This window comes from Rhinichthys klamathensis, unplaced genomic scaffold (assembly GCF_029890125.1).
Source record: "Rhinichthys klamathensis goyatoka isolate OS25496 unplaced genomic scaffold, OSU_Roscu_1.1 h1tg000186l_1, whole genome shotgun sequence".
NCBI lineage: Eukaryota > Metazoa > Chordata > Actinopteri > Cypriniformes > Leuciscidae > Rhinichthys > Rhinichthys klamathensis.
The window spans coordinates 584,431-610,844 of record NW_026606714.1 but is presented as its reverse complement, the minus strand read 5'-3'; the positions used below and the strand labels follow the sequence as shown (position 1 = coordinate 610,844).

Sequence of the window (26,414 nt, the reverse complement as noted above, 5' to 3'; positions counted from 1 at the left end):
TCTGTGTTAAATCAAGGCCTATAAATATGGTATATCAAGTGTTGAGCCGTGGTGCTTATATTGGCAAGACAAGTTCAATCCTGGCTTGCAACATCCTTAATCCCATTCCCTCTGTTTCTCCCTGTTACTTTCTATACTATAAATGCCATGGCAATGATCTCATGTTGATTTCTATTCCTGTCTCTCTCTCTTTCTGCCAGTGTGTGGCTGTGATTTGGCACATTCCGGATTCTTCCAGAAGAGTGGCGAGTACATCTGCACAGCAGACTACCAGCGCCTGTACGGCACGAAGTGTGACAGCTGTGGGGACTTTATCTCAGGGGAGGTGGTCTCTGCACTGGGTCGCACATATCATCCACAGTGTTTCGTCTGCAGTGTGTGCAGGTGAGCCCTCTACTACATAGACTACTAACATGCCATTTTGGAAATGAATCCTTCAGACAGATTAAACTTGAGGGAGCTCTGGTGGGATGCTGGTACAGTAAATGATGCTCATTTACTAATGTGCTGAAGACTGAAACTCATTAAATCACCCGTTGACATCTATATGCACCCCCACTCATCTATAAACTAAGCAATTATACCACATTTACTTCCGGTCTTCTAATTTCATCAGCCAAGCGACGTTCCAAGACAGCTGGTATTTATATCATTAGCCTTGAAAGAAATTCGAAGTCTGTGACAAGAAAAAGAGTTTAGACTTAAGGAATGTCTTCGGTTTAACTTAATTTAAAGGGTTAGATGGACCACATGAAAAAAGTGGGAAGGCAAAGGTGAACTCTTGAGTTCTTATGCCACATTCTCTCGCTTTCAGTCCAGTAAAAGTAAAACTTTTAATTAACCTTCCAAATAGTGAGAAAATTTGCATTGTGATTTTGCTCATCATATTTTTTTTCCGTATTTCTGATGGTCATTTATCTTTAGCAGATGATTTGTATGTCTTTAATTTGATTGACTCATGTCAGATATTAAAAAAGCAGGGTCAGACTATAGTTCTTGTGATTTAATGCATGCATTATGTTTCAACTTACTTTAATGTACTCGTCAAAGCAAACTTTTACTTGAATTTGCAACTTGGCGGGTGTTTATTTTGGACCCTGTGTGTAGGCATCTTCACTTCTCTTGACTAATTGCTCTAGAGAGTATAATACCACAAGTGGAGAAGGACCGATCAATGCAGAACTGAGCAGGATATTGTAACATGATTCCATGCGGAAGAAATTTGAGGTTTGGGGCTCAAAATATGCAATAGTGCCCAGAAAGTAAGCAGAGAAGGGAGAAAAAATGTAAATGGAGAAGCTGCTGCGGTGAATATTTGCCTCACAAAATGAAAGGAGCAGATAAAGTTAAAGGCAGCGGCGGAAAAGCACCATCTTTTGTCCTTCATGTACGGCCTGTTCTCAGACAGACGAGCAAGAAAATAAGAGGTACTGTAAGACACCCCTGCGGGGACCTATTATCTGTCTGCCCAACACTGACACACTGTTATTTGAATCAGTTTGGTACAACATGATATTTTCTACATTTACTGTACTGTTTTGGTATTGGATGACTGCTCTCTCCTCTCTCTCTTATATGCTTTTTCCTCTCCTTTTTTATTCTTTCTTGAGCTTTTCTGAACACATTGCTGGGCTGTAGTGAATTTGCTGGAGAGCTGTTAGTTTAGCTGTTTATGTCCCATTTGTAATTACAGTGTGTTTGGTCTGTTCTGATCTTCAGGAAATTAGTTCCACTAAATAACTTCTCCTCTCCTCTTTTAGTTCATTAGCACACCAAAAGAGAGCACACCGCTCGATGAATTTATGTGGGTAGGAAAAAGCATTTTCACGGAGGACTGGGATTGCTTTGTTGGACTGCGTTGCCAATTGGGCTACTAAATGGCCCTATGGGATGCTCTTGGCAGGAGTAACCTAAACATTTATTGGCCTGACCAAGAAGTAAACAGTCAACGGGAGAGCTAGATTATGTTACATTTAATATTTAGACCATCTGTGTGGAGACCAAACTCTAGATTTAGTGGGCTACCGTCCCAGTAGTGCTGTCAGTGATCATTCATAAGTCATGTTACAGCCCTTAGCAATATATTGAATACTTTGATGCCAGTACAACTCATATTTCTGTATGGCATTATAGGCCTTTAATTTTTATTTTTAAGGAACTGTTGCAGTTTACAAAAGATGGAGGGATGCTTGATTGTTTTACATTTATTTAACTGCAAAAAAAATATTTTCTGTACACCATACATACATTTACTTTGCAAAATTGTACAAAAAAATGGAAAAATGAAGTTTCATATTGTCGAAAAAGAGGTCTTAATGAAATCCATCTTGATTAGTATTTTTTCCTTTTATACATATTTTACTTGTTATCAATACAAAAATATTAATATTAATAAATTTATAAATTATTTTAAGAATTTCAGAAATTTCTTAAACTGGAGTGCATAATTGTTCTGTCCTGAAAGAGTCGGAATATTGTGTTCGTGGACAGAATAAAAGCAGCAAAGCACGAAAACTGTAAATTTTTAAAGAGCAGGAAAAGCTGACAATGCTGTGTGTGTGTCTGGAGGGAGTGTGATGTGGCGGTAATGCCAAGGTCGCGTAAAGACTGCACGGAAAGACACGCACAGAGCCTCACGAGGAAGCCCACACAGTTTTCACATACAAATTTAGAATGAAGTAGGTTGTGTGAAAGAGGAGGCCTAAAATACAGAGACAGAGAGAATGAAGGAAATGAAAAAGTAAGAGTAAATCCCGAGACCCTGCTCTTATTGGCTCCAGCTAGGGGTGATGCGCTACCGGTATTGACGATAACCGTGATATTCAAAACATGAAATATCGATATCTTAAGGGTGTGACAACAATATATTGCGACAACCGTTATATTTTAAATGAATAGTACTCATATGATAATATGACAAGTAAATAATCCAGCGGCAGTACCTGTTTGACATACCAAAGTACAACACCTTAACGCTGCCATCTGTCATAAATCATGTCGTCTGATAAGACTCTCCAATTGCCCACACTTCAAATAAAGTAAGCTCGCCATTATGGTAGTTCTTTGGATTTAGAGAAAATTACTTGATAGACACCCCAGTCTGCAGGACTTGCCGATCAACAGTGAGCACAAAAGGGGACACCACCAACCTGTTCACCCACTTCCGCGTCCATCATCCTGCCACAAATATTTTGCTAGTCCTGTAACTGGAAATGTTACATTAACCTGTCAACTGCTGACGCCTTTCTGTGTTTTGTTATATTTACATCCCTTGAGGCATTTAGTGTGCTCATTTGGATAAAAACTTATGGATGTTTACTTCAAATCTCTTTAGAGAGGAATATTTTTGTTGTATTATTATTATCCAAAATAGGGCGATGTGAGCTAGCCTAGCATGCCAGACCTACATCAAGATGTTAGGTCTAGGAACTCTCCATTGACATACCTCAATCCGAGGGGCGGGCCGCGGGATAAACGGTTACCTTTCAAAATCCCTCTGCACGCAATAGGATAGCGCTACAACCAACCAGAGCAACGAACGGTTGTGGATGAGTGAGTCCCATGCGTTTTTCCACCAGCGGAGCTAATTGATATATTAAACTTTTGCCGTATCAGGTCGGTAAAACTCCGAACACATCTTCCTTTTTTAAGAATGACTTAAGTGACGTTCTCTTAACTCCAAGTCCTCCAGAGTCACGGCCAAAGCCGATTCGAAAGACCGCTGCATCTTCATTGTTTTCAAGTAGCAGGAAAATCACCTATGGAAATCACGCGGAGGAACGTCATGAACTGTGCCGTCATTGTGTTAAGCCCGCCCGCCGACTCTAGTATACACGATGTGATTGGCCTGGCCAGTTTTTGGTTTTTACAGCTCAAAAGCCTATGGAGAGTTGCTAGACCACACTGGCTGCGAAATAATTTTCGCTGCCGCTAGGGTGCGTCTAGATTTCTAGGCTAGATGTGAGCATTATGGAGCGTTAAACTCTCATGTAACTTGTTTCATTCATACTCGACACCGGAGGGCGCCCTCGCGCAGAAAGTCTACAAGTGAGACCCATAGAATTATTAAACTGTATTAATTAATTAATTATTAAATCATTTGATGTTCCAGGAAATCCAGAGAATTAACACACTATTGTCCAGTGATGGAGTACTCGAGTCCTGTGCTGCGTCCCAATTCGCCTACTTATACTACGCCCTAAAAGTATGTACTCTTTTTGTGAAGAAAAAGTACATACTTTTGAGTGTGTAGCAAAAGAGTAGGCAAGCTTTGGGACATACTACTTCGTCATCTTTAACGGACAGATCTGTCGCGTGCATCCTATCACCGTAAACTGCCCTGTCAATCATCTCGTCACAGTTAAAATCCTCCATTCAATCTAATATAACTTCTTACCATTTCGGAGAGAATTGTTGTCGCACGTTCATCTGCCAGTCATGGGTCTTTCATGCGGAGACTCTCCTCATGTGTTTGGAATTTGAATATAATAATGCATTTAAAAGTTAAAGGCACACTGCGGAACTTTTGGCCACTAGTGGCGCTCGACCTGTAACTTTCACGTCTAGCGTCCCTAGAGGCCACAAGCTCCGCAGCACTGTCGCAAAAGTCAACAAAAAGTCAACCGGTCCGCCCATAGACAGTGGGTCAGCTTCCCGTGTCTTTAGATTGTGTGTGCTTGCAGTGTTTGAGGCGGGCAGCCTGGCCGCGCTCGATTCCCTTATAGCAGTCTGCTGAGAGAGAGCGAGCGGCTTAGTGCTAACATGTCTGTGAGTGAATGTGGGCGCGGGACGGCGGGCCGGGCACATTTACTGCACTAAAATCACCGTCGGCCTGAGCTGACTGTAACTTATGTGTGTTGGTTTCGTTTTACAGAAACCGTGGGACATGTTGTGTGTAGTGTTTGTGGGCACTGAGTCGTGGGAACGTTCACTACATTTAATGTACATTTGACATGAGTCGATTTTATTTGTGCGAGCCCTGCACTGTGGCGGGCTGTGTTTGTGTGTAGAAATGAACAATGGGCTGTGGGCATTTTATTACACTCATAACACCATCGGCTGTGGCCGGAATACCAGAAAATACTACACTGCTTATTTGATTTATCTGTGTCACCTTGGAAACGGCATTTGTGTGCAGGCAAGCGTTAGCATCGGTCGGGCACCCATCCTCCTCCTGTAGCTCACGCCAGCGAGCGAACGCTGGACCAATGGTGATCCTCGTCCTGGCTTTTCATTTGTCACTATGCCTGGACACTTTTTTTTAGTGTCCTCTGACAAAACCTTTGCCTTCTTCCTTGTAGCTGTTGGTTCGGCCATGACGAAAACATACAGACGGCAATCAAACCAAGGGGGTAATCCATCGACCGGAAGTTGAAGCCGGACGGGTGCCGCCATGTTGTAGCAGAACTTCACTTGCGTTAGCATTTCCATTGACTCCCATTCATTTTTGCGTCACTTTGACAGCGAATAACTTTACATCTGAGGCGTTTAAAGACTCCATTTGTCCATTATTTATTTCTAAAGAAACACGACAATGTATAAAGGGCTCCATTACCTTCTATGTTACACTATGGCCCCGTAGAAACAGATTTAGTAAAAATAGGCTAACGATTGCGTCATAACCACTCGACTCTCTGTCGCGCTGTACAGAAATTACCGTACAGACAGGAGGAGAAGCTCGCAGGCAATCGGGGGGACGTCCCGTCAAGGGAGAAGCCCATAGATAATGAGTCCATAAAAGCAACGGAATTCTTACTCCTGCTCACTCACGCCAAAGAACTCTTTGCTCAAGTTCCCCGTCTCTGCAAGATTAACGTTGGCAGTTTTCACGCACAGCTACTAGAAGATTAACGTCTGTCAGACAGGTTGCTCACGTCATCAAGCTTAGTTTGAGTCGGTCTGAGTCTGCGCGTCAGGAACAGAAGTTCTCAAAAATCGCTAAAAGTGGGCTTCAACTGTCTCAACTGAGTTCCAATGAGATCGCTCTGTCCATTTCTTTTACTGTCTATGAATCAAACGCGAGTTGAGCACTCACGTCAGAATCTGAGGAAGTTGTGGGTGGTGGGGGAAGTGACGTATGCCGTAAAGCGGTCAAATTTTGTAGTTCTTTTTGTGCTCGGGTTCCTACCCGAACCCCGAAGTTACATAGTGCTAGGAAAAGCGAAACAGACACCTTCAGGCTTCGGCAGACGTGTCATTCAACCTATTGTAAGTCGATGTACCATCTCAATGGGTTTTGGTAATATATTATAAAGGTTGAAAAGTTCCACAGTGTGCCTTTAATGGCTAAACGTATCTTTGCAAAAGTTCACAATGCTGCTGCAGATGCAATATAATGTGGACAACATTGAATAAATACATTTTCGTCAGGTTAGATACTGATAATTAATAACTCAAACCCCTTTATCTAAACCTCTCTACATAACCGTCGGACTCGCGCGTCCTCCATGTCTGTAGTTTTTGAACACTTTTCATTCGTGTTTGTAGTTCTAACTTTTTTTTTTTTGCCACAGTTACATTGGGATTTAGTTTACTTTTCAAAATTTAAAAATTGTTTTTCTTTTACCATATTCGTCAAGAAGAATGCATTTCTCCTCCTCTGTCCAATTAGGCTTTCTTTTTTGTTTTCTTTATCCATTCCAGTTGACTGATCATCCAAAAATGTATTTAAACAATTAAATAAATAATCGTGCCACAGCTAGTTCACAATGATTTGAACTAAGGTCAAAGGCAATTCTAGTGATATCATACACATTTCTAGCTGCAAAAAAGAGTGCCTGAAAAATGTAGCTTGATTTGGCTTAAGTGTATATAATTTCGACTCGGACTCGAACACGGGACTCGAGACTCGACTCGGACTTGAACTCAGGTAATGGTGACTCGACTCGGACTCTTCTTTGGTGACTCGGACTTGGACTCGGACTCGAACACTGGGACTCGAGACTCGACTCGGACCCGACAGTTGGTGACTCGACTACAACACAATTTGTAACAGTACGGGTTATCTGTGTTTTTCAAGCCATCTTGGTTATTTTCGTAAGTATTTAAAATGCAATGCTAACATAGCCTTTATCACTGTATAGAATGCTATAAAATCATATAATTTCTGCCTCATTTTGTGATAAGGAGCTACATCAGTTAAGTTATTTCAATCACTTGACTGACTCTATAAAGCGATTTTAAAGTAAAACATGCTGTTATTCTCATAAATTGTACTTTGACACTGTGCTAAACTAAAAACAGTTAGCATTTTAGTCTCCTCTAAATGAATTTACATAGCATGGTCTTAAAAATGTTCCATAAATCTCAGAATTTTATCATTGATTTAATTAACTCTGAAGTTATGACAGCAAGCTGCCAAATGTTTGAGTCCACAATGTTTGAAATCTAAAGGGTTTATGAACTATGTATTTTAATTTGGGTATGCCTTTATAACAGGTTAAGGTATTAGTTGTGTTGTTAAAGTTTATTTATAATAGCCTACTGTTGAACTTGACAGTATTTACACTCCCCTGGTTATTTCTTAGGCAGTGTCAAAGAAGCCAGAAAAAAACAGAGTATGCAATAGTGTGATTCATTGGCTAAAAAAAGAAAGCAAAACACACAAAAAAAAAAAAAAAGTAAAGATTAATTTGACTGATAACATTGTTTGTTTAGATTTCTTTAGGTTTCTTTAGATATCATGATATATCGTTACCGTGAATTTTTTTGGCTACGATAACCGTGAGGTGAAAAATCTGATATCGTGACGGCCCTAGCTCCGGCTATACTGAAACACTGGAGAAACTAAAGGAATTATTCCACCCATGTGTCTGACACAGGCTTTGTAAGTGCTTTTGTTGTCTGCCCACTTCCCTGTCGATTTCAAAGACATCTTTTTGTGTGGTCTCAATACTGGAGGAGTTTGTCATGCCATACTTCACATAGCCCAGTGAACAGTGTGTTGGTTTGTGTGTTTATGTACAAATGTAACACTGCACCATGCAGTATTAAGGTACACAAATGCTAAATTTCCAGTTGAAAACCAAAAGTGCTTAAAGACCCACTCCGATGAAAATAATGTTTTTCTAGGTGTTAACATGTTCTTGTGGTATTTTTCTGATGTTAGAGGACATATCTTGAGAAAAATAAGCTCAAAGTTGTATTTCTGAGTATTTCTACATTCAAATGGCTGTGAATCAGTAGCAGACGCTAAAATGCCGGCTAAAATAGACTGGAGTTGTGACGTAGTAACTCCACTGGGCGTCTCCACACGCGACGTCTTGGAGTGAAATAATGATCGGTGATAACTTTGATTAACTTCGGATAATAATAATTAACGTGCATATAATACTGTTGCCCCACCGGTATTGGGGGTGTAAGCTAGCGGGAGAGACAGAGCTCTCAGCAACGGGCAGGGGGAGGGTCGTCTCCGTGCTAACGGCTCCGCCCACAACGCAGAGGCGAATTGCTAATGAGATACTGCCGCTCTGCTGAAGCGAAGTCCCAGAAAATGGCACAAGTTTTGTGATTTTGGCTAAAAATGGCATAATCATAATTTAAAGACCACTGGGAATGTTTAAAAATAGCTCAAAATATGATCGGAGTGGGACTTTAATTGTATATCATCTTGACATTTGCATTAATCTTTAATTTAATAATAATAAAAATAAAAACTCTTTGTGTTCTTAGTAAATTTAAAACGGATTAATATACCGTAGACAGTGGCAGTGTGACAGAAATAATACAGGATCTGTTTTTAAAGGACCTGTTCTGTAATCTTTTAAAGTGGCAGAGCCGGTGTTCCTCTAAGGTCATGGTTTAATGTAAATGGATTGTTTCCAGGGCTTGACATTAACTTTTTTGCTCACTAGCCAATGTGGCTAGTGGTTTTCCAAAGTTACTAGCCACACAGCATTTTTACTAGCCACATTTTTGTTGTTGTGAAATTACCTGATTAAAGTTGACTATGGCGTGCTAAAATTTACTTGAACTAGATTTACAACCCTTTTAAATGTAAAACCACTGTACACACGCAAATCAAGACTAGGTATAACAATACAGGTCATTATCATTAGCTCTGATAAGGTTGTGTGTAAAGCTCCTTTAAAGCTCCTATAAAACCATGTATTAAGATGAAGACATAGCTTCTTATTGCATAATAAAAGTGGTGCATGGATGTAGAAGATTAATAAAAAATATAAAAAACTAAACTGAAAAAACCTTTAGCATTAGAAACACTGAAAATATCAGAATCAGAATTACTTTATTGAGCCCCGATGGGAAATTCGTTGTTACAAGTTGCGTTTTCTGTGTCTTTGCACAGCAGAAACGTGTCTGACTGGTGTCTGCTGGTAACGTACATGGAGGGCTATCTCGGGATTCGGGCGTTGCAGCATAGACGGCAAAATAGGCTATAAGAATATTTCGTTCTGTATTGACAGGTGCAATATTTGATTTTTTTTAAATTATATCTGCATTTGCCAAAACCTATGGACTTTCAAACATAAAAATGCCATTTATTAATATGTGTTCGTGTCAACATGACATATTTTCCTATTCTATTTAGCCTGGAAACGCTTCCAACAGGCTTGCGTGTCGCGTGAGAAATAGGCGTCGGTTTTTTTTCTAGCATGCACGCGTTTTCGGCGCGGCTCGAGACGCGCGTCACGCAGGCAGTGTGCAAGTTCTAACCTGTTAACATGGGAGTCGAAATAAAAACGGACACACCACGCAGCGGAGACGCGCACGCCACGCAGCCAGTGCGCTTCAGATGCCTTTTGAAAAGACTACAATTATTCAACCCGCCAAAGTGGCTAGTTGAAGTGACTGTGTTACCCGCCACGAGCAAAATCCACCCGCATTTGGCGGGTTGGCGGGTGTTAATGTCAAGCCCTGATTGTTTCATAATTGCTGCATTAGTAGTGGAAAAGTCTACTGTAATAGGATTTGTCTCGTAGTGTAGAAGCTTCCAGTCATGCTGATTTCTAAGCAGATAAAGTAGTGCTGTGGACACAATGGATTATGCGAGCTGTCATGAGACATGCGGTCATGTGCTCTAAAGAGACACATGCGTTTATCAACATAAAGCATAATCTATTCACCATAAACAGGATCTAAGCTTATGTATACAGTGGAACATGGCCTTGTTCTTCGTTTGCAGTGGCCTTTGGTAAAAGATTAGGAAGAATGGTGAGGAATAGCCCAAAGACCATCTTAAACTACAATGAATTTCCAGATGGTCCAGGTTGGATTATACTGGACTTTTTGGTGGATCAGCAAAGCAATGTTGCTCACCAGAAAAACTAAAATGAGGAGAGATCCCACCTTGTCCTTCCTTATATACCCCATTACTCATACATTTTAAGTCATTACAGTATGTAATACCAGTCACTTTGACCCTTTATTTCAGTGATGCTTGTTTTTTGTGTCTGAAGGGAAGACAGCATTAGTGAGAGCTGGGTCGTCATTACAGGCCGGCTCTGGTCTGTGCTTGATGCTTTGTGGGTAATGAAGCCTTCTTCAACTCTATTTGGGGTTTAATGTTACCTGAATCCACTGTTCTGCTCTTTATTATTTGTAAATCCTTATTTGTTTGGCTGCCATTACCATACCTGTCAATGACCATACAGGATTTTCATTACAAGACATTTATGCTTCAGTTTCAAATTTGGGGTCAGTAAGATTTTTTTGTTTTAAAGAGTCTCTGTTGCTATCCAAGGCTGCATTAATTTGACCAGAAATACGGTAAAACAGTCATTATGCTATTACAATTTAAAATAATAGCCTACCCGTTTTCTTTTTGCATATTTTAAAATGTAATTTATTCCTGTGACGGTAAAGCTGAATTTTCAGCATCATAACTCGTCTTCAATGTCACATGATCCTTATTAATCATTCTAATATGCTGATTTGGTTCTCAAGGAACATTTCTTATTATTATGAATGTTGAAACAGTTCTGTTGCTTAATATTGTTTGTGGAACCAGGATACATTTTTCTTAAAGGGGCACTTGGCAACTCTAGTCATTTCTTCGCTGATTTTCACTTTTGTTGTCGCATGTTTTCTCATCGAGCTCCCCCTACACCTGTGCGGCGTATATTTTCACAACACTGTCATAAAAAAACTCACTTGCGGCACCTTCCTCCCGCTGCTCATGTGCATTTGTTATTATCGGAGCCGGCCAACTTTATCGTGTGGAGCTATGTCTACCGAGTGGGTAAAACATCATACACAGTATCATAGAATTATGTAGAATTGCCATAAAGCAGTTTTTGTTTCTCGCTCGTTCTCGCTTCTCACAAGACTTCTATTTCCAACTTACCGGGACGTTATGTTGCGTTCCAGGCAGGTTTTTGAGCACGGAAATCACGACTTCAAACCACGACTCACGACTTTGTAGCGTTCCAGGCCAGTCACGACAAACTACCTGAGCGCAATATACATACTTATTGTTTCAGACACATAAGTAACATTGTAATACATAATCGTGCGTGTATTATTATCATTATATTATTATTAATTTGACTGCAACGTTATATTGTCCTAAAGAGTATTCTCACTGTGTACCGCCTGCAGAAACACTGCATCCGTACTGGCTGCCATTGTTGTTTTGTATGGTTTCGCGGGCTATGTGACGTCAGAGCTCGTAACTGGGAGTACATCGATCTAGTACGAGTTCACGGGTGGGAAGTCACGGGTTTGACTGCCGTTCCAGTGCACTTCCACGGGTACAAGGTTGGAAAAACACGGGTTACAGGTTGCCTGTCCCGATGTTGCAAGGTTGGTTGGTTTTCGCCTGGGGACGCTGGGGGGAGCGGGGCAAGTCACCATTCTCTCCAGAACAGGTTATTGAACCATTCAAATAAACGGTTTTATTAAGTTGAAATAGTTGCCAAGTGCCCCTTTAAGTGGATTTCTTCGATAAATTGAAAGTTCAAAACAACAGCATTTATTTGAAATAGATTTTTGTAACACTGTAAATGTCTTTGTCTTTACTGTCACTTTTGATAAATTGAATGTGCCCTGAAACCTAAATCTTGCAATGTAGGCTATAGCAATTTGGTGGAGTGTGTGTAGATAAGTTTTGCCTACATTGTGGGAACCTGCCAATACTTTTCTCTACTATGAAAGTTAGTCTTCATTGTAAGCGTTCCGGATTTATGTGATAATTTTTTATTTATTTATCGGGATTACTTTTAGGCTATGGTTCACCTATGTGTGTGTGCTATGTTTAATAACATGTTATCTGTTTGTGTTTCCCTCTCTAGGAAACCTTTTCCAATCGGGGACAGAGTGACGTTCAGGGGTAAAGAATGTGTCTGTCAGCAATGTTCCCTCAAGCTGGTTAATTCCAATGAGCCAATCAAAATCCATGGGCCCAGTCGTAAGTCTCTTCCCTCAATTTAAACATTTGCATAACATGTGGTCCACGTGTGTGTGTGTGGCCTGATAAACCCCACATTATGGGGACAAAATATACCCACAAAGTAAATGTTTTGGTCCCCATGAGGAAATCAGCTTATAAATCTTACTAAGTGAAGTTTTTTTGAAAATGTAAAAATGCAGACAGTTTTCTGTGATGGGTAGGTTAAGGAGTAGGGTTAGTGTAAGTGGATATAATATACAGTACATCCCCATAAAACATGAAAACACAACGTGTGTGCGCGTGTGTGTATTCATTCGTTATTTTCAATTTCTTGAGTGTTTTCTGCAGACTTATTTCTAAAAAGGCCCAGGAGCTATAACCCTCCATAATGCTGTATTGGCCTGCATGTCTCTGAGGGGAGAGGACAGACCCCTGTTCAACAGATTAGAGTCTGTGTAGTGTCTGGGTAAACAGAGGCAGAACGCTGTGATGTTTTATAAAGGCCAGAGGTGAAGAGCGTCTGAGCTTTGTGTCTATGTTTGCTCTTTGGTTGAACAAATGTAGAGAGTCTGAACATGCCTGGGACATTTCTGCTATGCAGTCTTTCCCATTTTATGAATTGGATGAAATGTTAATGTTTTTTTTAAAGATGGGAATCGGTATTACTTTTCTTTTATCACACAATTAAGTCAACATAATAGTGTAGTAACATAATCATTTTAAATAATTTAACTTCTTTGGTTTTAATGAATGGTCCCATTTTTGCCATGTCACCTACTGTAACGAAAACATCAGAAACTGATTTAATATGAAATATTCCAGGTGTTCCTTCATTTTTTCGTTCTTAAATAAAAATGTTAAAAACAATTAAATTAAAATTTTGATAAAATTATAGAAATCAATATAATACTACATTTTCAGATGATGGTTACAACAAAAATAATTATCAAAATTAACTTTAGGAGCTGGTTGCATAATCATAACCACTATGTAAAGACTGTGTCTTAAGAACTGCTTTAACTAGCAATTAGCCAAAAGGTAATCAGTCCTACTATTCAGATTCAAATTAAACCAATCTAGATTTTTATTTAACCTTCTTAAATACAAAACGTTATGACCAGTCTTGAAGAAAAAAATTACGATGACTATCTTTTAAGACTAGTCTAAGCAGTTTATGCAGCCACAGCTTCTACAGGGAAACGGAGGAAAGAAATGGTTGCAATAGAAGTGTGAAAGCGTTCTGTAATACCTGTCTATGTCTAAAGATTGATCTGATTGATCAGACAGGTAAACTGAAGAAATCTGAGCTGTGGGTTAGGATACAAACACTCTAAACATAGCTGAACATCTTCCAAATAAAAATAAATGATGGACTGACCTTTTAGTGCTCAAAATCCTGTTACAGGCATACATCATGCTGCCCTACACAGCCTACACAGCTCAAGAAAGTATGTGTATATATGTTTTTTTTAAACTAAACCTAATCTTTATAACAATTGTTGATATGTATCTCATATGCTTTTTATAAACCTGTCAAGTCCGACAGGACACAGGAAAGACGTATGAGCCTAAAGTCCATTATATAACCTCTCTTCCCCTCCTCATGAGTCATGACTCTTTTTAGACTGTGCAGGTTGTAAGGAGGAGATCAAACAGGGTCAATCTCTGCTGGCGTTAGAGAAACAGTGGCACGTCAGCTGCTTCAGGTGTCAGACCTGTGGCCTGGTCCTGACCGGGGAGTACATCAGCAAGTGAGTGACCACTGCTTCTGTTGACCTATTGGCTTACTTTCAACCTAAACATTACACACATTGGGTCTCATTCATGAAACACGAGCGGAACGAATTTTTGTGTAAATCGTGTGTAAAGTGGTTCTGGCGTAAATTTTCGGATTCATTAAAATGTTCGTATTTTCCAAATACGAAAAGAAATCTACACCCGCTCCCAGCCACGCGTAAATAGTGAGTTTAACATCCGAACGTTTTGCTCATTAATAACTAAGGCTGCATTTTAATTCACCTCAATCAGGTACATATTTACACAGCATTTTGAAAAAAATATTATATATAGTAATTACATACGGTTTTTCTTTTTACTTCTGGGACTGTTTGATTAACAGATGAAACTCCATTAACTGCATCTCTAATATGCTGCCAAGCTTCCTTTTTTTAGTACCTGATACGCCACTATGTAGCCTACGCTTGAAAATAAAATGTGGTGTTTTGAATGAACTTCTGATAATAAAACTTTTATTTTTCATTCGTTTTTGAGAAGACATGTTGAAATCCTTTGTTTGGTGTCATAATATGATGCCCATATATAGTTGTCAGTCGGATTTAATGGGCGGGATTTATGGTAATTGAGAATGAGCGTGCACGCGCGTCCCATTTACAACTGATTGGAATTCATTAACACACACACACATTTCACTATCACATCTGACGTTTACGAAGTATTTGTGAATCAGGAGATGAGTTTTCGGGAAGGTCTCTTTACGTGCAAATCACTCTCATATTTACTCGTATATTGACGAATGTTTCATGAATGAGACCTATAGTGTTGCACAAAGCAGCCTGTTTCTCATTTTTAAAACCACATCCAACTCTATATTGAATCACTAATATTTAAACATTCAGTTCCAATACTAGGCCTTCAAAATAGGCCTGAAATAAATTACATTTTAAAATATATTGAAATATAAAACAGTTATTTTCAATTGTAACAGTATTTCTCAATATTACTGTTTTTGCTGTATTTTTGATCAAATAAATACAGCCTTGGTGAGCATAAGTGACTTCTTTCAAAAATCTTACCAACCCCAAACTTTTGACAAGTAATGTGGATGTATATATACATACTTGATTTACTGATAAGCAGCTGCTCCTGTTACGGACTTTTGTGTCACTCCGATTTTGAGGTGCTCAAGAAAGATTTAAAACATTAATAAAAAAGTCTACAAGTTCATAGTTTTCTGGTTTTGTAAAACCTACACACCTGTGTTGTATTTTTGGTAACCGTATAAGAATTTGTTCATTCATGTGAGTCTTATTTTGCATGCAGAGACGGCATTCCTTACTGTGAGTCAGACTACCATGCCCAGTTTGGGATAAAGTGTGAAACATGCAACAGATACATCAGTGGACGTGTGCTGGAGGTGAGTCTACATCCTGCCTACTTACATCCAGCCATTAGACCAGTGTCCAACAGACCCCCAACCTAGACTCTACGACATTACCCTGCGTAATATTACACTGCCATTCAAAAGTCTGGGGTTAATTATTTTATTCAACATTGACACATTAAATTGATCAAAAGTGACAGTATATAGACATTTATAATGCTACAAAAGATTTCTATTTCAAATAAATTCTTTCTATTCTTCAAAGTATCCTGAGAAAAGGCTGCTGAAAATTGAGCTTTACCATCACAGGAATAAATGACATATTGCAATATTAAAATAGAAAATGGTTATTTTAAATTGTAATAATATTTAACAATATTATTGTTTCTGTACTTTTCAATCAATGCAGCCTTGATTAGCATAAAAGACCTCTCTCTAAAACATATTAAAAAAATGTATTAGAAATGTCATGGAAGTTTCATTCATGCCCACACACACCTGTTATACCTTTGTGGAAATCCTGTAGAAAACACTGGACCTGAGCAATTGACTGGTTCTTTGTGATGAGCGACTCGTCTTTGATTGTTTTTGACTCAGAACTCTGCTGAATAGACAGCGATTGCGTTTGTTATACCTGAACTGAACATGAATTGATCCATCAAGTGGGCCTGGCAAGAAGCCTCCGTTATAAAAAGATCAAGGGCTAAATATGAGGAGATGGATAAAGAAGCCCAGACAGACAGGGAATAAAACCACCATTTGAAGCACTCTTCCCTTAGATATACATATTTTTTCTCTCAAAACACTTTCAACTTTTATGGTTAACAGAAGGCAAAGAATACACCTTGGAGAGACGAGTAGAGAAGGCTTTGAGAGAATAAAAAAGTGAGGCAAGCATCACTCTTATTGTTTCTGATATTTATAGCTTCCTCCTAAAAGTTATATACGCCTACTACCATATAGTAGCTTATCGTTTGAGCTATGGACTTGATGCTATGATCAAACCTACAGTTTCTCCCTCCTAACATGGCGTAGTCAACACCCTAGCAACCACTCACAACACCTTAGCAACCTCATTGACTCTTTAGCAACATGGTTGAAACCAAATTCGCAAATTCTGAGCAAGTTATTTTTTTATGGACAAGCACTGCTTACTAGATAGACAGATAGACAGACAGAGAGACAGATAGATTTTACCACTACTGTTTCAATGGGTAGTTACTGTGAGAATAAATGATGGAGTTAATGAAGAGCCAGTTTACCTCCCCGGTTGCTCGTCCTTCAGAGTAATGGACTAATATGCTGGCCTTTGATGCTTCATAAGCAAGAATGATTCTTTTGGCAGGTACACCTGGCACCCTATCTTTTGTTGATTTGCTATTTTCTGTGACACTTCTGAACAGGGTCGTAGAGTCATGGAGTTGGAGAGGGAGACAGAGAGCGAGGGAGAGAGAGACTTTGAGTAATGTGACTGTCACAGGGGAAGAGAAACATGATGAGGTAGTTTACATACAAATAAGAAAGGAGATAATTTTCCAGCCGAGAGTTCCAAAGCTGATGAAGCTTAATGCTAATACACACACATTTGAAAAGAATTTGTGTGAGATTGTGCACTCACACAAACTAACTCATTCCTGTCGCTCTCTTTGCTCTGATCCCTGTCAGAGTGGCTGGTGTGAAGTGCTCGGTGTTCCAGCGAGAGCTCAAGTCAGGTTATTTATAGCTAGTGGGACACAGGCTGATTTATCTTTATCTGCCTGTTTGATTTGCACTCATTCCCCTTGGGAGACACCTAGTGATATCACATGCCTCTGAGAACTTAGAAACTGACAGCTTGCTGATTCCTGGAGCAATGACAGCATACACTGTCTCTAACTCATAAACTGGCCTTCTCTTGCCACCTGCTCTGTGCCTCCTCTCCAATACACCCCTTTTTTCTCTGGACTTCCCAATGAGACAACATTTGGTGTATTTGCAATATTTGTCATACTAGCCTAAAGACTACTTGCATTTTAGATGCATCATGTGCTGTTCATTTTTCTGCTTTGGTTCTTCTAATGTAAATAGTTCCAAATGAAGCCACAGAATAATTACTGTGTCTCTGAGCAACACACAGTAGTCCCTGAAAGAATCAGTGTTTTTGAACAAATCATTTGAGTTGACTAATTTGACTAATTCATAAAGACAGTCATTTCTCAATGAATCTGAATAAATTAACAAATCAATTGAGAGAATGAATTAAATGACTTACTCATAAAGAGAGTCACATGTTTTGTTCCTGAAGGAATCTGCGTTTTGAATGAATCTTTTGAGTGACTTATTCAGTTACTCATTCATAAAGACAGTCACATATTTTCATTACTAAATTAATCAGTTTTGCATGAATTTCAATTGATTCAATTATTAAATGAACGTTTTGTTCCTGAATGAATCAGTGTGAACCCGAATGAACAAATAGTTTTTTTAGCTGATTGCTTTAGCTGAACAAATTGTCAAGCTGATTCAGTGACTCATTCATAAAGACACTCACATTATTCATTTCTGAATAATTTCCAATTAATCAGCTTTAAACAAATCGGTGACTCGTTCATAAAGACAGTTACATGTGTTGTTCCTGAATGAATCATTTTTTTGAACAAATCTGATTAAATTAATCACTCATAAAGACTTTCACTTGTCTCCACCTACTGCCATAACAATGTAAATACAAACTTTACATACACTGAACGCTGCTCGACCAATCAGATTCAGGGACTGGAACTTACGCCTAATTATAATCATAATACATAAATATTTCTTTTAGATTTGATGTACAGTTGAAACAAACTTTGTTGCATAGTTTTCCTGTTATCACTGTAAAGCTGCTTTAAAACAATCTGTATTGTAAAAAGCTATATAAATAAAGGTGACTTGACTTGACTTTGGGGGCATCATCTTGATCTCATTTTGTCCCCTTTTCTCAACTAACTCTAAAGAAACATTGTAAATGTAAAAAATAAAAATAAATTGTGTTCATTCTCTGCAGTTCCAGTTTTTTTCCAGTTCCAGTTTTATATGTCCCAGAGGAACCGTTCTCTCAATTACTGATTTTTGGCACTGAAGGATCTCTGTAAGCTTTAAAAGTGTGTATGGTGAGCAAGAGAGTCATTAAACGTCTGTGGAGCTTAAATGAGTCTTGAACAGTATTAAAACAGCAATAAAGGAGGAGTGCTCTGTTGCTTAATACGGTATAGTAATAGTAAAAGTCACTGTTGAGACGAGCATGTGTTTACTGTGTTTATTGCGCTCACGATAATGGGTTCCGTAGGTGGAGCTTTTATGTGCTTGTACGTGTTATTTTAAAATCCTCTATCCTCTGACATTTTGTCACTTTCTTTCTCTGTCCAGGCTGGTGGGAAGCACTACCACCCCACTTGTGCTCGCTGTGCCCGGTGTCAGATGATGTTTACAGAAGGAGAGGAGATGTATCTCACAGGTGAGGAGAGGTTACAAAGGCCAACAGCTGGCACTTTCCATGAATAGGGTGCAAAACGGGGCTTGAAACTCTTCCAAATAAGGACTTTTTTTAATTTAACTAATGGCCAGTGAAAGTTGCTTAACTTTCAGAAAATGCTGATTGTCAACCACAGGTGGTCAAACTAAATTTGACCACCTACAAACAAGACTTCATCTAAAACACTACATGAAACGTATATTAAAAGTTAAAAGGTTTAAAAAAAAAAGTCAAGTAACTTTACTTTATTAAAAATAATATCTCATTTGAGATCTGTCTTTCCTGTGGGATAGTCCTAGTTCATCCTTGTGACAGGACAGATGAGGTCTTTTCTAATAAAAGAGCTCTTTTAGAACATTACATGACAATCTGTCATATTTAGCTGCATTTCCAGAACATCATGAACTGTATGCAAGATTTATGTGGGAGATAAAGGCTGTATTGGGAAGACCTTAAAGGAGAACTCCGGCGCAAAATGAACCTTTGGTCTAATTACACATTGTTACCTAGTCAACCGTTATCTGAGATTTGTTTTCATGATTATCGAATGTAAATAGTTTTATCTCTAAAAACAGTTTAGCCTATAAAGCTAGTATAACAGTAGTATATTGGGCATAGATCAATGACAAATAAAAATCGCTTGTTAATACCACTAACAAGGCTCAAAATAGCCCCACACTAACACGGTAGCATAATGAGGGTCCCTACCTTCAAACCGAAGCATTGAGAACTTTGTCAGTGTCCAGACAGTTTAATAAGAAGATATTTTTTACATACAGTCAACTTCGCGTATACAGACAGGAGCCATCTTTGAAAAAGAGTCTCTACCAGTCGATCTACGAACGCCGATCCAAGCCTGCTGTTCGCACTCACCTTATCACAACTTATAGCTCGTTCACATCTCACCAGCGCACTTGGATCGGCGTTCGTAGATCAACTGGTAGAGACTCTTTTTCAAAGATGGCTCCTGTCTGTATACGTGAAGTTGACTGTATGTAAAAAATATCTTCTTATTAAACTGTCTGGACACTGACAACGTTCTCAATGCTTCGGTTTGAAGGTAGGGACCCTCATTATGCTACCGTGTTAGTGTGGGGCTATTTTGAGCCTTGTTAGTGGTATTAACAAGCGATTTTTATTTGTCATTGATCTATGCCCAATGTACTACCGTTATACTAGCTTTATAGGCTAAACTGTTTTTAGAGATAAAACTATTTACATTCGATAATCATGAAAACAAATCTCAGGGAACGGTTGACTAGGTAACAATGCGTAATAGGACCAAAGGTTCATTTTGCGCCGGAGTTCTCCTTTAATAAAGAAACTGATATTATTCCTCAAAGAGTCACAGAGGCTCATGTTGATCTATCTTAATGCCCCATTCAGTAGATTTCCCTGTGTGATCGCTCATATGACTTCTAGTGCTAGTGGCTGGTGGACATTAGAATGCGCCGCAGGTCTTTCTACACAGTTTGTCTGTTCTGTTTCACATTCAGCGCTGAAATGTGTAAGAGTGTTACAGGCTAGCGAACACGCCTCGAGGTAAATGTATTTAAAAGTCAGCAGATCCAGGCATCAGCGCATTACTTTATCATGCAAAAAGAGAGAGAGATATGTAGTGAATGAAAACTGGAGAGAATGAGCTAGACAGAGACGGAGCATCGGATTAAAAAACCCATCAATCTGAAATTGAAATGCCACATTTGAATGAATGGCCTTTATTCTCCTGAGATTACATTAAATGTATTTGCCTTAGCTTGAGTTATCCATATGCTTCCAAATCTCAGACTCACCTGTGAAGTCAGGAGTGATGTGATTGGCTGGCAGGCCTTAGGCAGTCCAAACTATAGAGATTAAAAATCTCATTGTGCATATACATTACAGACATTTTCTTCAGGGAGGACATGGTGTCAGTGCCTACTCAAATTGTTTTTTTAAAAGCACAAAATAATATATATATATATATATATAATATCAAAATATATTTTAAATGTTGGCTGCATTTATTTGGTCAGAAATACAAAGCTGAATTTCATCATTTTATTATTATCAATGTTGAAAACAGTTGCTTTTTTGTGGAAACAGTGGTACATTTTTTCAGGGTTATTTGATTAATAAAAAGTTCAAAAGACCAGAATTTATTTGACGTAGAAATGTTTTGCTACAATGTAAAGTCTTTACTGTCACTTTTGATTAATTTATTGCATCCTTCCTGAATAAATGCATTAATGTATTTAAAAAAAATCTTACTGATCCCAAACTTTTGAACTGTAGTGTACGTGCAACTGAAATCCACATGGTTAAATCTTCTAAAACCTTCTTTTTATTTTTTAAATAAAGTAATCTTAAGGTGTCTTGTTTAAGAATTTTTCTGTACTCTAGCTAATGTTCTCTTCTTATTTGTTTGGTTCTGTGTCTCAGGTTCAGAAGTGTGGCATCCTGTGTGTAAACAGTCATCTCGAGCAGAGAGGAAACTGAGAGTGAGTTTTCCCCCCTTCTTTTTAACAAATACAGACTGAATTTCAAAATGCCTTCAGATCTTACTCTGAAGCTCTGGTGATTTCTTCCTTATTTTATTTTACAGCTCAGACGCACATCAGAAACCTCCATCTCTCCCCCAGGCTCCAGCATTAGTTCACCCAGCAGAGTCATCTGTGTAAGTATCCACTGTCCAGCTCATCTAAATGTCAACTAAATGATGGTGGTAGAGCTGTAAATAAAATAAAAAAATTGGCATAATGTGTACATGTTAATGTGCAAGTTAAAAGTACAGTTCACCCAAAATTGTAATTCTGTCATCATTCACTCACCCTCATGTCGATCCAAATCAGTATGAGTGCATTTTCTTCTGTGGAAATTTGGCAAAATGCAGTTGGTCATTTAATGGGGTTTCTTTCAAGCTTCAAATAGAATGCAAAAACACAGTCATTAAAACCGTGACCTATATTCCAAATCTTCTGAAGCCGTACTATAGATTTGTATGAGAAACAGATCGAAATTGATTATATAAATTATGACAGAACATCCGTTTTTTGAGTGAACTATTCTTTTAATGTTAACACTGATGTTTGACATACACTACCATTCAAAAGTTTGGTTATTTTATTATTTTATATGTTTCCTGGGTTGCCCTTATAATGTTAGTGTTTTTTAGATCAAAAATAGTCATAATTTAGAAATAAAAGGCATTTTTTCTAGCCTGATTTTAGCCTCTGATTTGAACGCTCTGTTTGTAGGGGCGTGTCTGCTCTGGGATTCAGTGTAGCCGGCCACTGCTGTGATTGGCTGACATGCTTGCATATGAAATAGCGTCTCGGGTTACGTATGTAACCCTTGTTCCCTGAGAAAGGGAACGAGACACTGCGTCGGTGACGACACTAGGGGAACGCCCTTCAGCGTAGCACGTCTGAATTTATGAATGAAACCGAATCCAATCCTATTGGCGTTGCGTGATGACGTAGCGTGTGACGGCATAAGCGGATGTGTACAAAAGCACGCCGGCACACAGAAAATGTCAGCTTTTGCTATGAAGCAAGTGCTCTAAGCAGGGTGAGGCGTGGCGAACCGACGCAGTGTCTCGTTCCCTTTCTCAGGGAACAAGGGTTACATACGTAACCCGAGACGTTCCCTTTCGAGGGAACTCGAACTGCGTCGGTGACGACACTAGGGGAACGAGATACCCACTATGCCACAACGAACCCCGCTCATCCTAGTGTGAAGCTGTCTTCAGGCACAACTTAGGACGAAAGCACTCGTGCACCGGGTGTAGAGGGAAGGTCCAGACTGTAAAACCTCATGAATGTGTGCGGAGTGGCCCAGCCAGCCGCCTCACATATGTCATGTATGGAAACCCCTGAAAGGAGGGCTCTAGAGGACGCCATGCCTCTGGTGGAGTGAGCCCTCACGGCCATAGGTGAAGGCAAATTGCGCACCTGATAGGCCAGGGAAATAGTCTGAACGATCCAGTTGCTGATGGTCTGCTTAGAGGCGGGAAGCCCCTTCTTGGGAGACCCAAAACACACCAGCAACTGGTCCGACTTCCGCCATGAGGAGGACTTCTGGATGTAATACTGAAGTGCTCTGACAGGGCAGAGCAGATGAAGTCTCTCCTCATCCGCCGTCACATGAGGCGGAGGATGAAATGCCTGCAGAACCAAAGGCCGTGCCCCATTAGATGGCACCTTGGGCAAATAGCCAGGCCTGGGGTGAAGGATAGCCTTAATGTTGCCGGGAGCAAACTCCAAGCACTCATTGGAAATAGAGAGCGCCTGGAGATCTCCTACCCTCCTCAGAGAAGTAATAGCCAACAAAAAGACCACCTTAAATGAAAGGTTCTTGGCCTCAGCCGACTCCAATGGTTCGAAGGGGGCCTCGGCCAGCCCTTCGAGCACCACTGCCAGGTCCCAAGAGGGAACCCTGGTGCGAGTCGCAGGTCTCATCCTCCAGGCTCCACGGAGGAAACGGACGACCAGGTGATGCCTCCCCAGAGGACCATCACTCAGAGGAGCGTGGAAAGCCGCAATGGCAGCCACATAAACCTTGAGTGTGGACGGGGTAAGCCCGGCAGAAAAGCGGTCTTGGAGAAACTCCAGTACTGAAGCCACTGGGCAGTTAACTGGGTCCAAATCACGCTCTCTGCACCAAATGGAAAATACATTCCACTTAAGGCCGTATAATTTCCTCGTGGAGGGAGCTCTGGAAGTTAGTATAGTCTCAACTACTTCTGCTGACAGGCCGGCTTCTAGGTACTGTGCCCCCTCAGGGGCCAGACCCACAGTTTCCACAGCTCGGGCCGAGGGTGGAGAACTGAGCCCCCCGCCTGAGACAACAGGTCCCTCCTCAGAGGGATCTGCCATGGCGGGCCTGCCAAAAGCAAGATGATGTCCGAGAACCATACTCGGGCCGGCCAAAACGGGGCTACTAATAGTAGGCTGACTCCGTCCTGACGGACCCTCTCCAGAACTGCTGGGAGCAGAGCGATTGGGGGAAAGGCGTACAGACGCAGCCTCGGCCACGTCTGCACAATGGCATCCAACCCCAGCGGGGCTAGATGTGTGAGGGAGAACCACAGTGGGCAGTGTGTCGTCTCTCGAGACGCAAATAGGTCCACTTCCACTGGGCCAAACCTCTCGCATATTAACTCCACCACCTCGGGGTGGAGTCTCCATTCCCCGGGCCTCAGCCCCTGCCTCGACAGCATGTCTGCTCCCTGGTTCTGGTCCCCCGGGACATACATCGCCCTGAGAGACGACAGTCTCCGCTGGGACCACAGGAGGATCTGATGCGCCAGTCTGCACAGAGGGCGCGACCTCAGACCCCCCTGATGATTTAAGTAAGATACCACCGACATGTTGTCGGATCTTACTAGGACATGGCGACCATGGAGGTCTGGCAGAAAGCTCTTCAGAGCCCGGAACACCGCCAACATTTCTAGGCAATTTATGTGCCAAGAGGAATGTTGGTCCTGCCAGAGACCTCTCGTAAAACGGCCGTCCATGACCGCGCCCCAGCCCGTGAGGGAGGCGTCTGTCGAAATAGATATCCGGTGACACGACGCTCCCAGCCTGGGACCCTGGGACAAGAACCAAGGCTTCTTCCAAATTGATAGGGAACGAAGGCATCTGCGCGTAACCCTTATCAAGCGGAATGGATTTCCCCTCGGGGAAAACCCCTTGGCTCTTAACCACCACTGCAGGGCTCTCATGTGCAGCAGGCCAGAAGGTATCACGCTGGACGCTGCTGCCATTAGACCCAACACTCTCTGAAAGTGTTTGACAGTGACGGCCTGGCCTAGCTTCATCCTGGACACTGAGGTCAGGATAGACTCGATCCGAACGTGGTTCTCTGGGCTGGTGTCAACACGGTCTTCTTCGTGTTGAGTCTCAACCTCAGGCTCTGGATGTGGGCGAGGACGACATCTCGATGCCGAATCACCAGCTCTCTCGACTGTGCCAGTATTAACCAGTCGTCGATGTAATTGAGCACCCTGATGCCCTCGAGCCTCAGGGGTGCTAGAGCTGCATTCATACACTTGGTAAAGGTGCGAGGGGAGAGTGCTAGGCCGAACGGAAGAACCCGATATTGGTAAGCTTCGCCCCCGAAAGCAAACCTTAGGAACCTCCTGTGAGATGGAAGGATGGAGATGTGGAAGTAGGCGTCTTTTAGATCTATCGTGACAAACCAATCCTCGGATTGGATTTGACTCACGATAATGGGAATAGTGAGCATTTTGAACCTGAATCTCCTCAGAGACCGATTCAGATGCCTCAGATCTAAAATTGGACGCAACCCTCCATCCTTCTTTGGAACTATGAAGTACCGGCTGTAGAACCCGGACTCTCTGACTAGTGGGGGAACACGCTCTATGGCCCCTTTTTCTAGCAGCGAGTTGACTTCCTGTCCCAACACCAGACCCTGCTCTGGGCGCACTAACGTCCAGACCACCCCGTTGAATTTTGGTGGGCGGACCTGGAACTGTAGTCTGTACCCAATTTCCACAGTGCGCAGGACCCATGGAGAAATATTCGTGAGGTTTTGCCATGCCTCTGCGAAATTCACCAAGGGAACCAGCCCCTCGGGGCTGGTGTCCAGTGTTTTGTGTAAGCCCTTGGCGGCACCCTGAAGCGGAAGACCGGCAGGGGAAAACCGACAACGACCCACAGTGTGCGAGCGCGAACGCTGTCTGACTGCAAGCCTTTGGGGCAGAAAAGACAGCGTGTGCTCGCTGGAAGCTGGCGCGTCCCGATGCGTCAGAGACGGCGGGATACTGACGCCAGCTTCCTGAGGGCCCGACGAGAGAGGGGACCTCGGTCGCTCTCTCTCGGGGGGGGCGGCCCTTGGAGGTCCCACAGGAGTTAGGACCTCTTTCCCTTCGCCTTCCTGGACTGGATGACGGTCCTCAGATCCGTCCTTCCAGAAGGCTGTGGGTGAGAGCGCTGCCTAGGGTCCCAAGCTGCTTGAGGGGGACCTCTAGAAGCGACACTCCCTCTTTGGCCCTGGCGATAGGAGCTGGATGACGGCTGTGGCTGTTTTGACACTCTAGCAGCCGACTTCCTAGACCTCGACCGGCGAGGGAGATATTGCCTAAACGCTTCACTCTGCTTTTTAGTGTCCTGAAATCTGTCGACGACAGCATTAACCGCCTCGCCGAACAGACCAGAGGTACAAATGGGTGCATCAAGAAGAAAAGCCCTGTCCTTCTCCTTGATGCCAGAGAGATTAAGCCACAGATGCCTCTCCGTGGTTACCAGAGCTGACATGGAGCGGCCGATGGCGCGGGCCGTCTCCTTGGTAACCCGGAGAGACAAGTCTGTGGCTTTACGAAGCTCGGCAATATCCTCCATAGTAGGACCCTCGCCCTGGTCCATGTCTTTTAAGAGGTCGGCCTGGTACGCCTGCAGAATGGCCATCGTGTGCAGGCTCGCACCAGCCCAACCCGCCATATAGGCTCTGCC

The 26,414-nt window shown here is 41.4% G+C and overlaps 1 protein-coding gene across 5 annotated transcripts in view; it reads left to right on the top strand.

Annotated features, from left to right (window-relative positions):
* ablim3 (actin binding LIM protein family, member 3) overlaps positions 1–26,414 on the top strand; it is a 76,107-nt gene that overhangs the window by 29,591 nt on the left and 20,102 nt on the right. For all 5 annotated transcript variants that reach the window (XM_056261801.1, XM_056261800.1, XM_056261799.1 and 2 more), the window contains exons 3-9: positions 201–384; positions 12,249–12,364; positions 13,971–14,097; positions 15,407–15,500; positions 18,855–18,942; positions 21,382–21,440; positions 21,545–21,616. In XM_056261801.1, the coding sequence (XP_056117776.1) occupies positions 201–384; positions 12,249–12,364; positions 13,971–14,097; positions 15,407–15,500; positions 18,855–18,942; positions 21,382–21,440; positions 21,545–21,616 (740 nt within the window). The remainder of the gene's footprint in view (positions 1–200; positions 385–12,248; positions 12,365–13,970; positions 14,098–15,406; positions 15,501–18,854; positions 18,943–21,381; positions 21,441–21,544; positions 21,617–26,414) is intronic.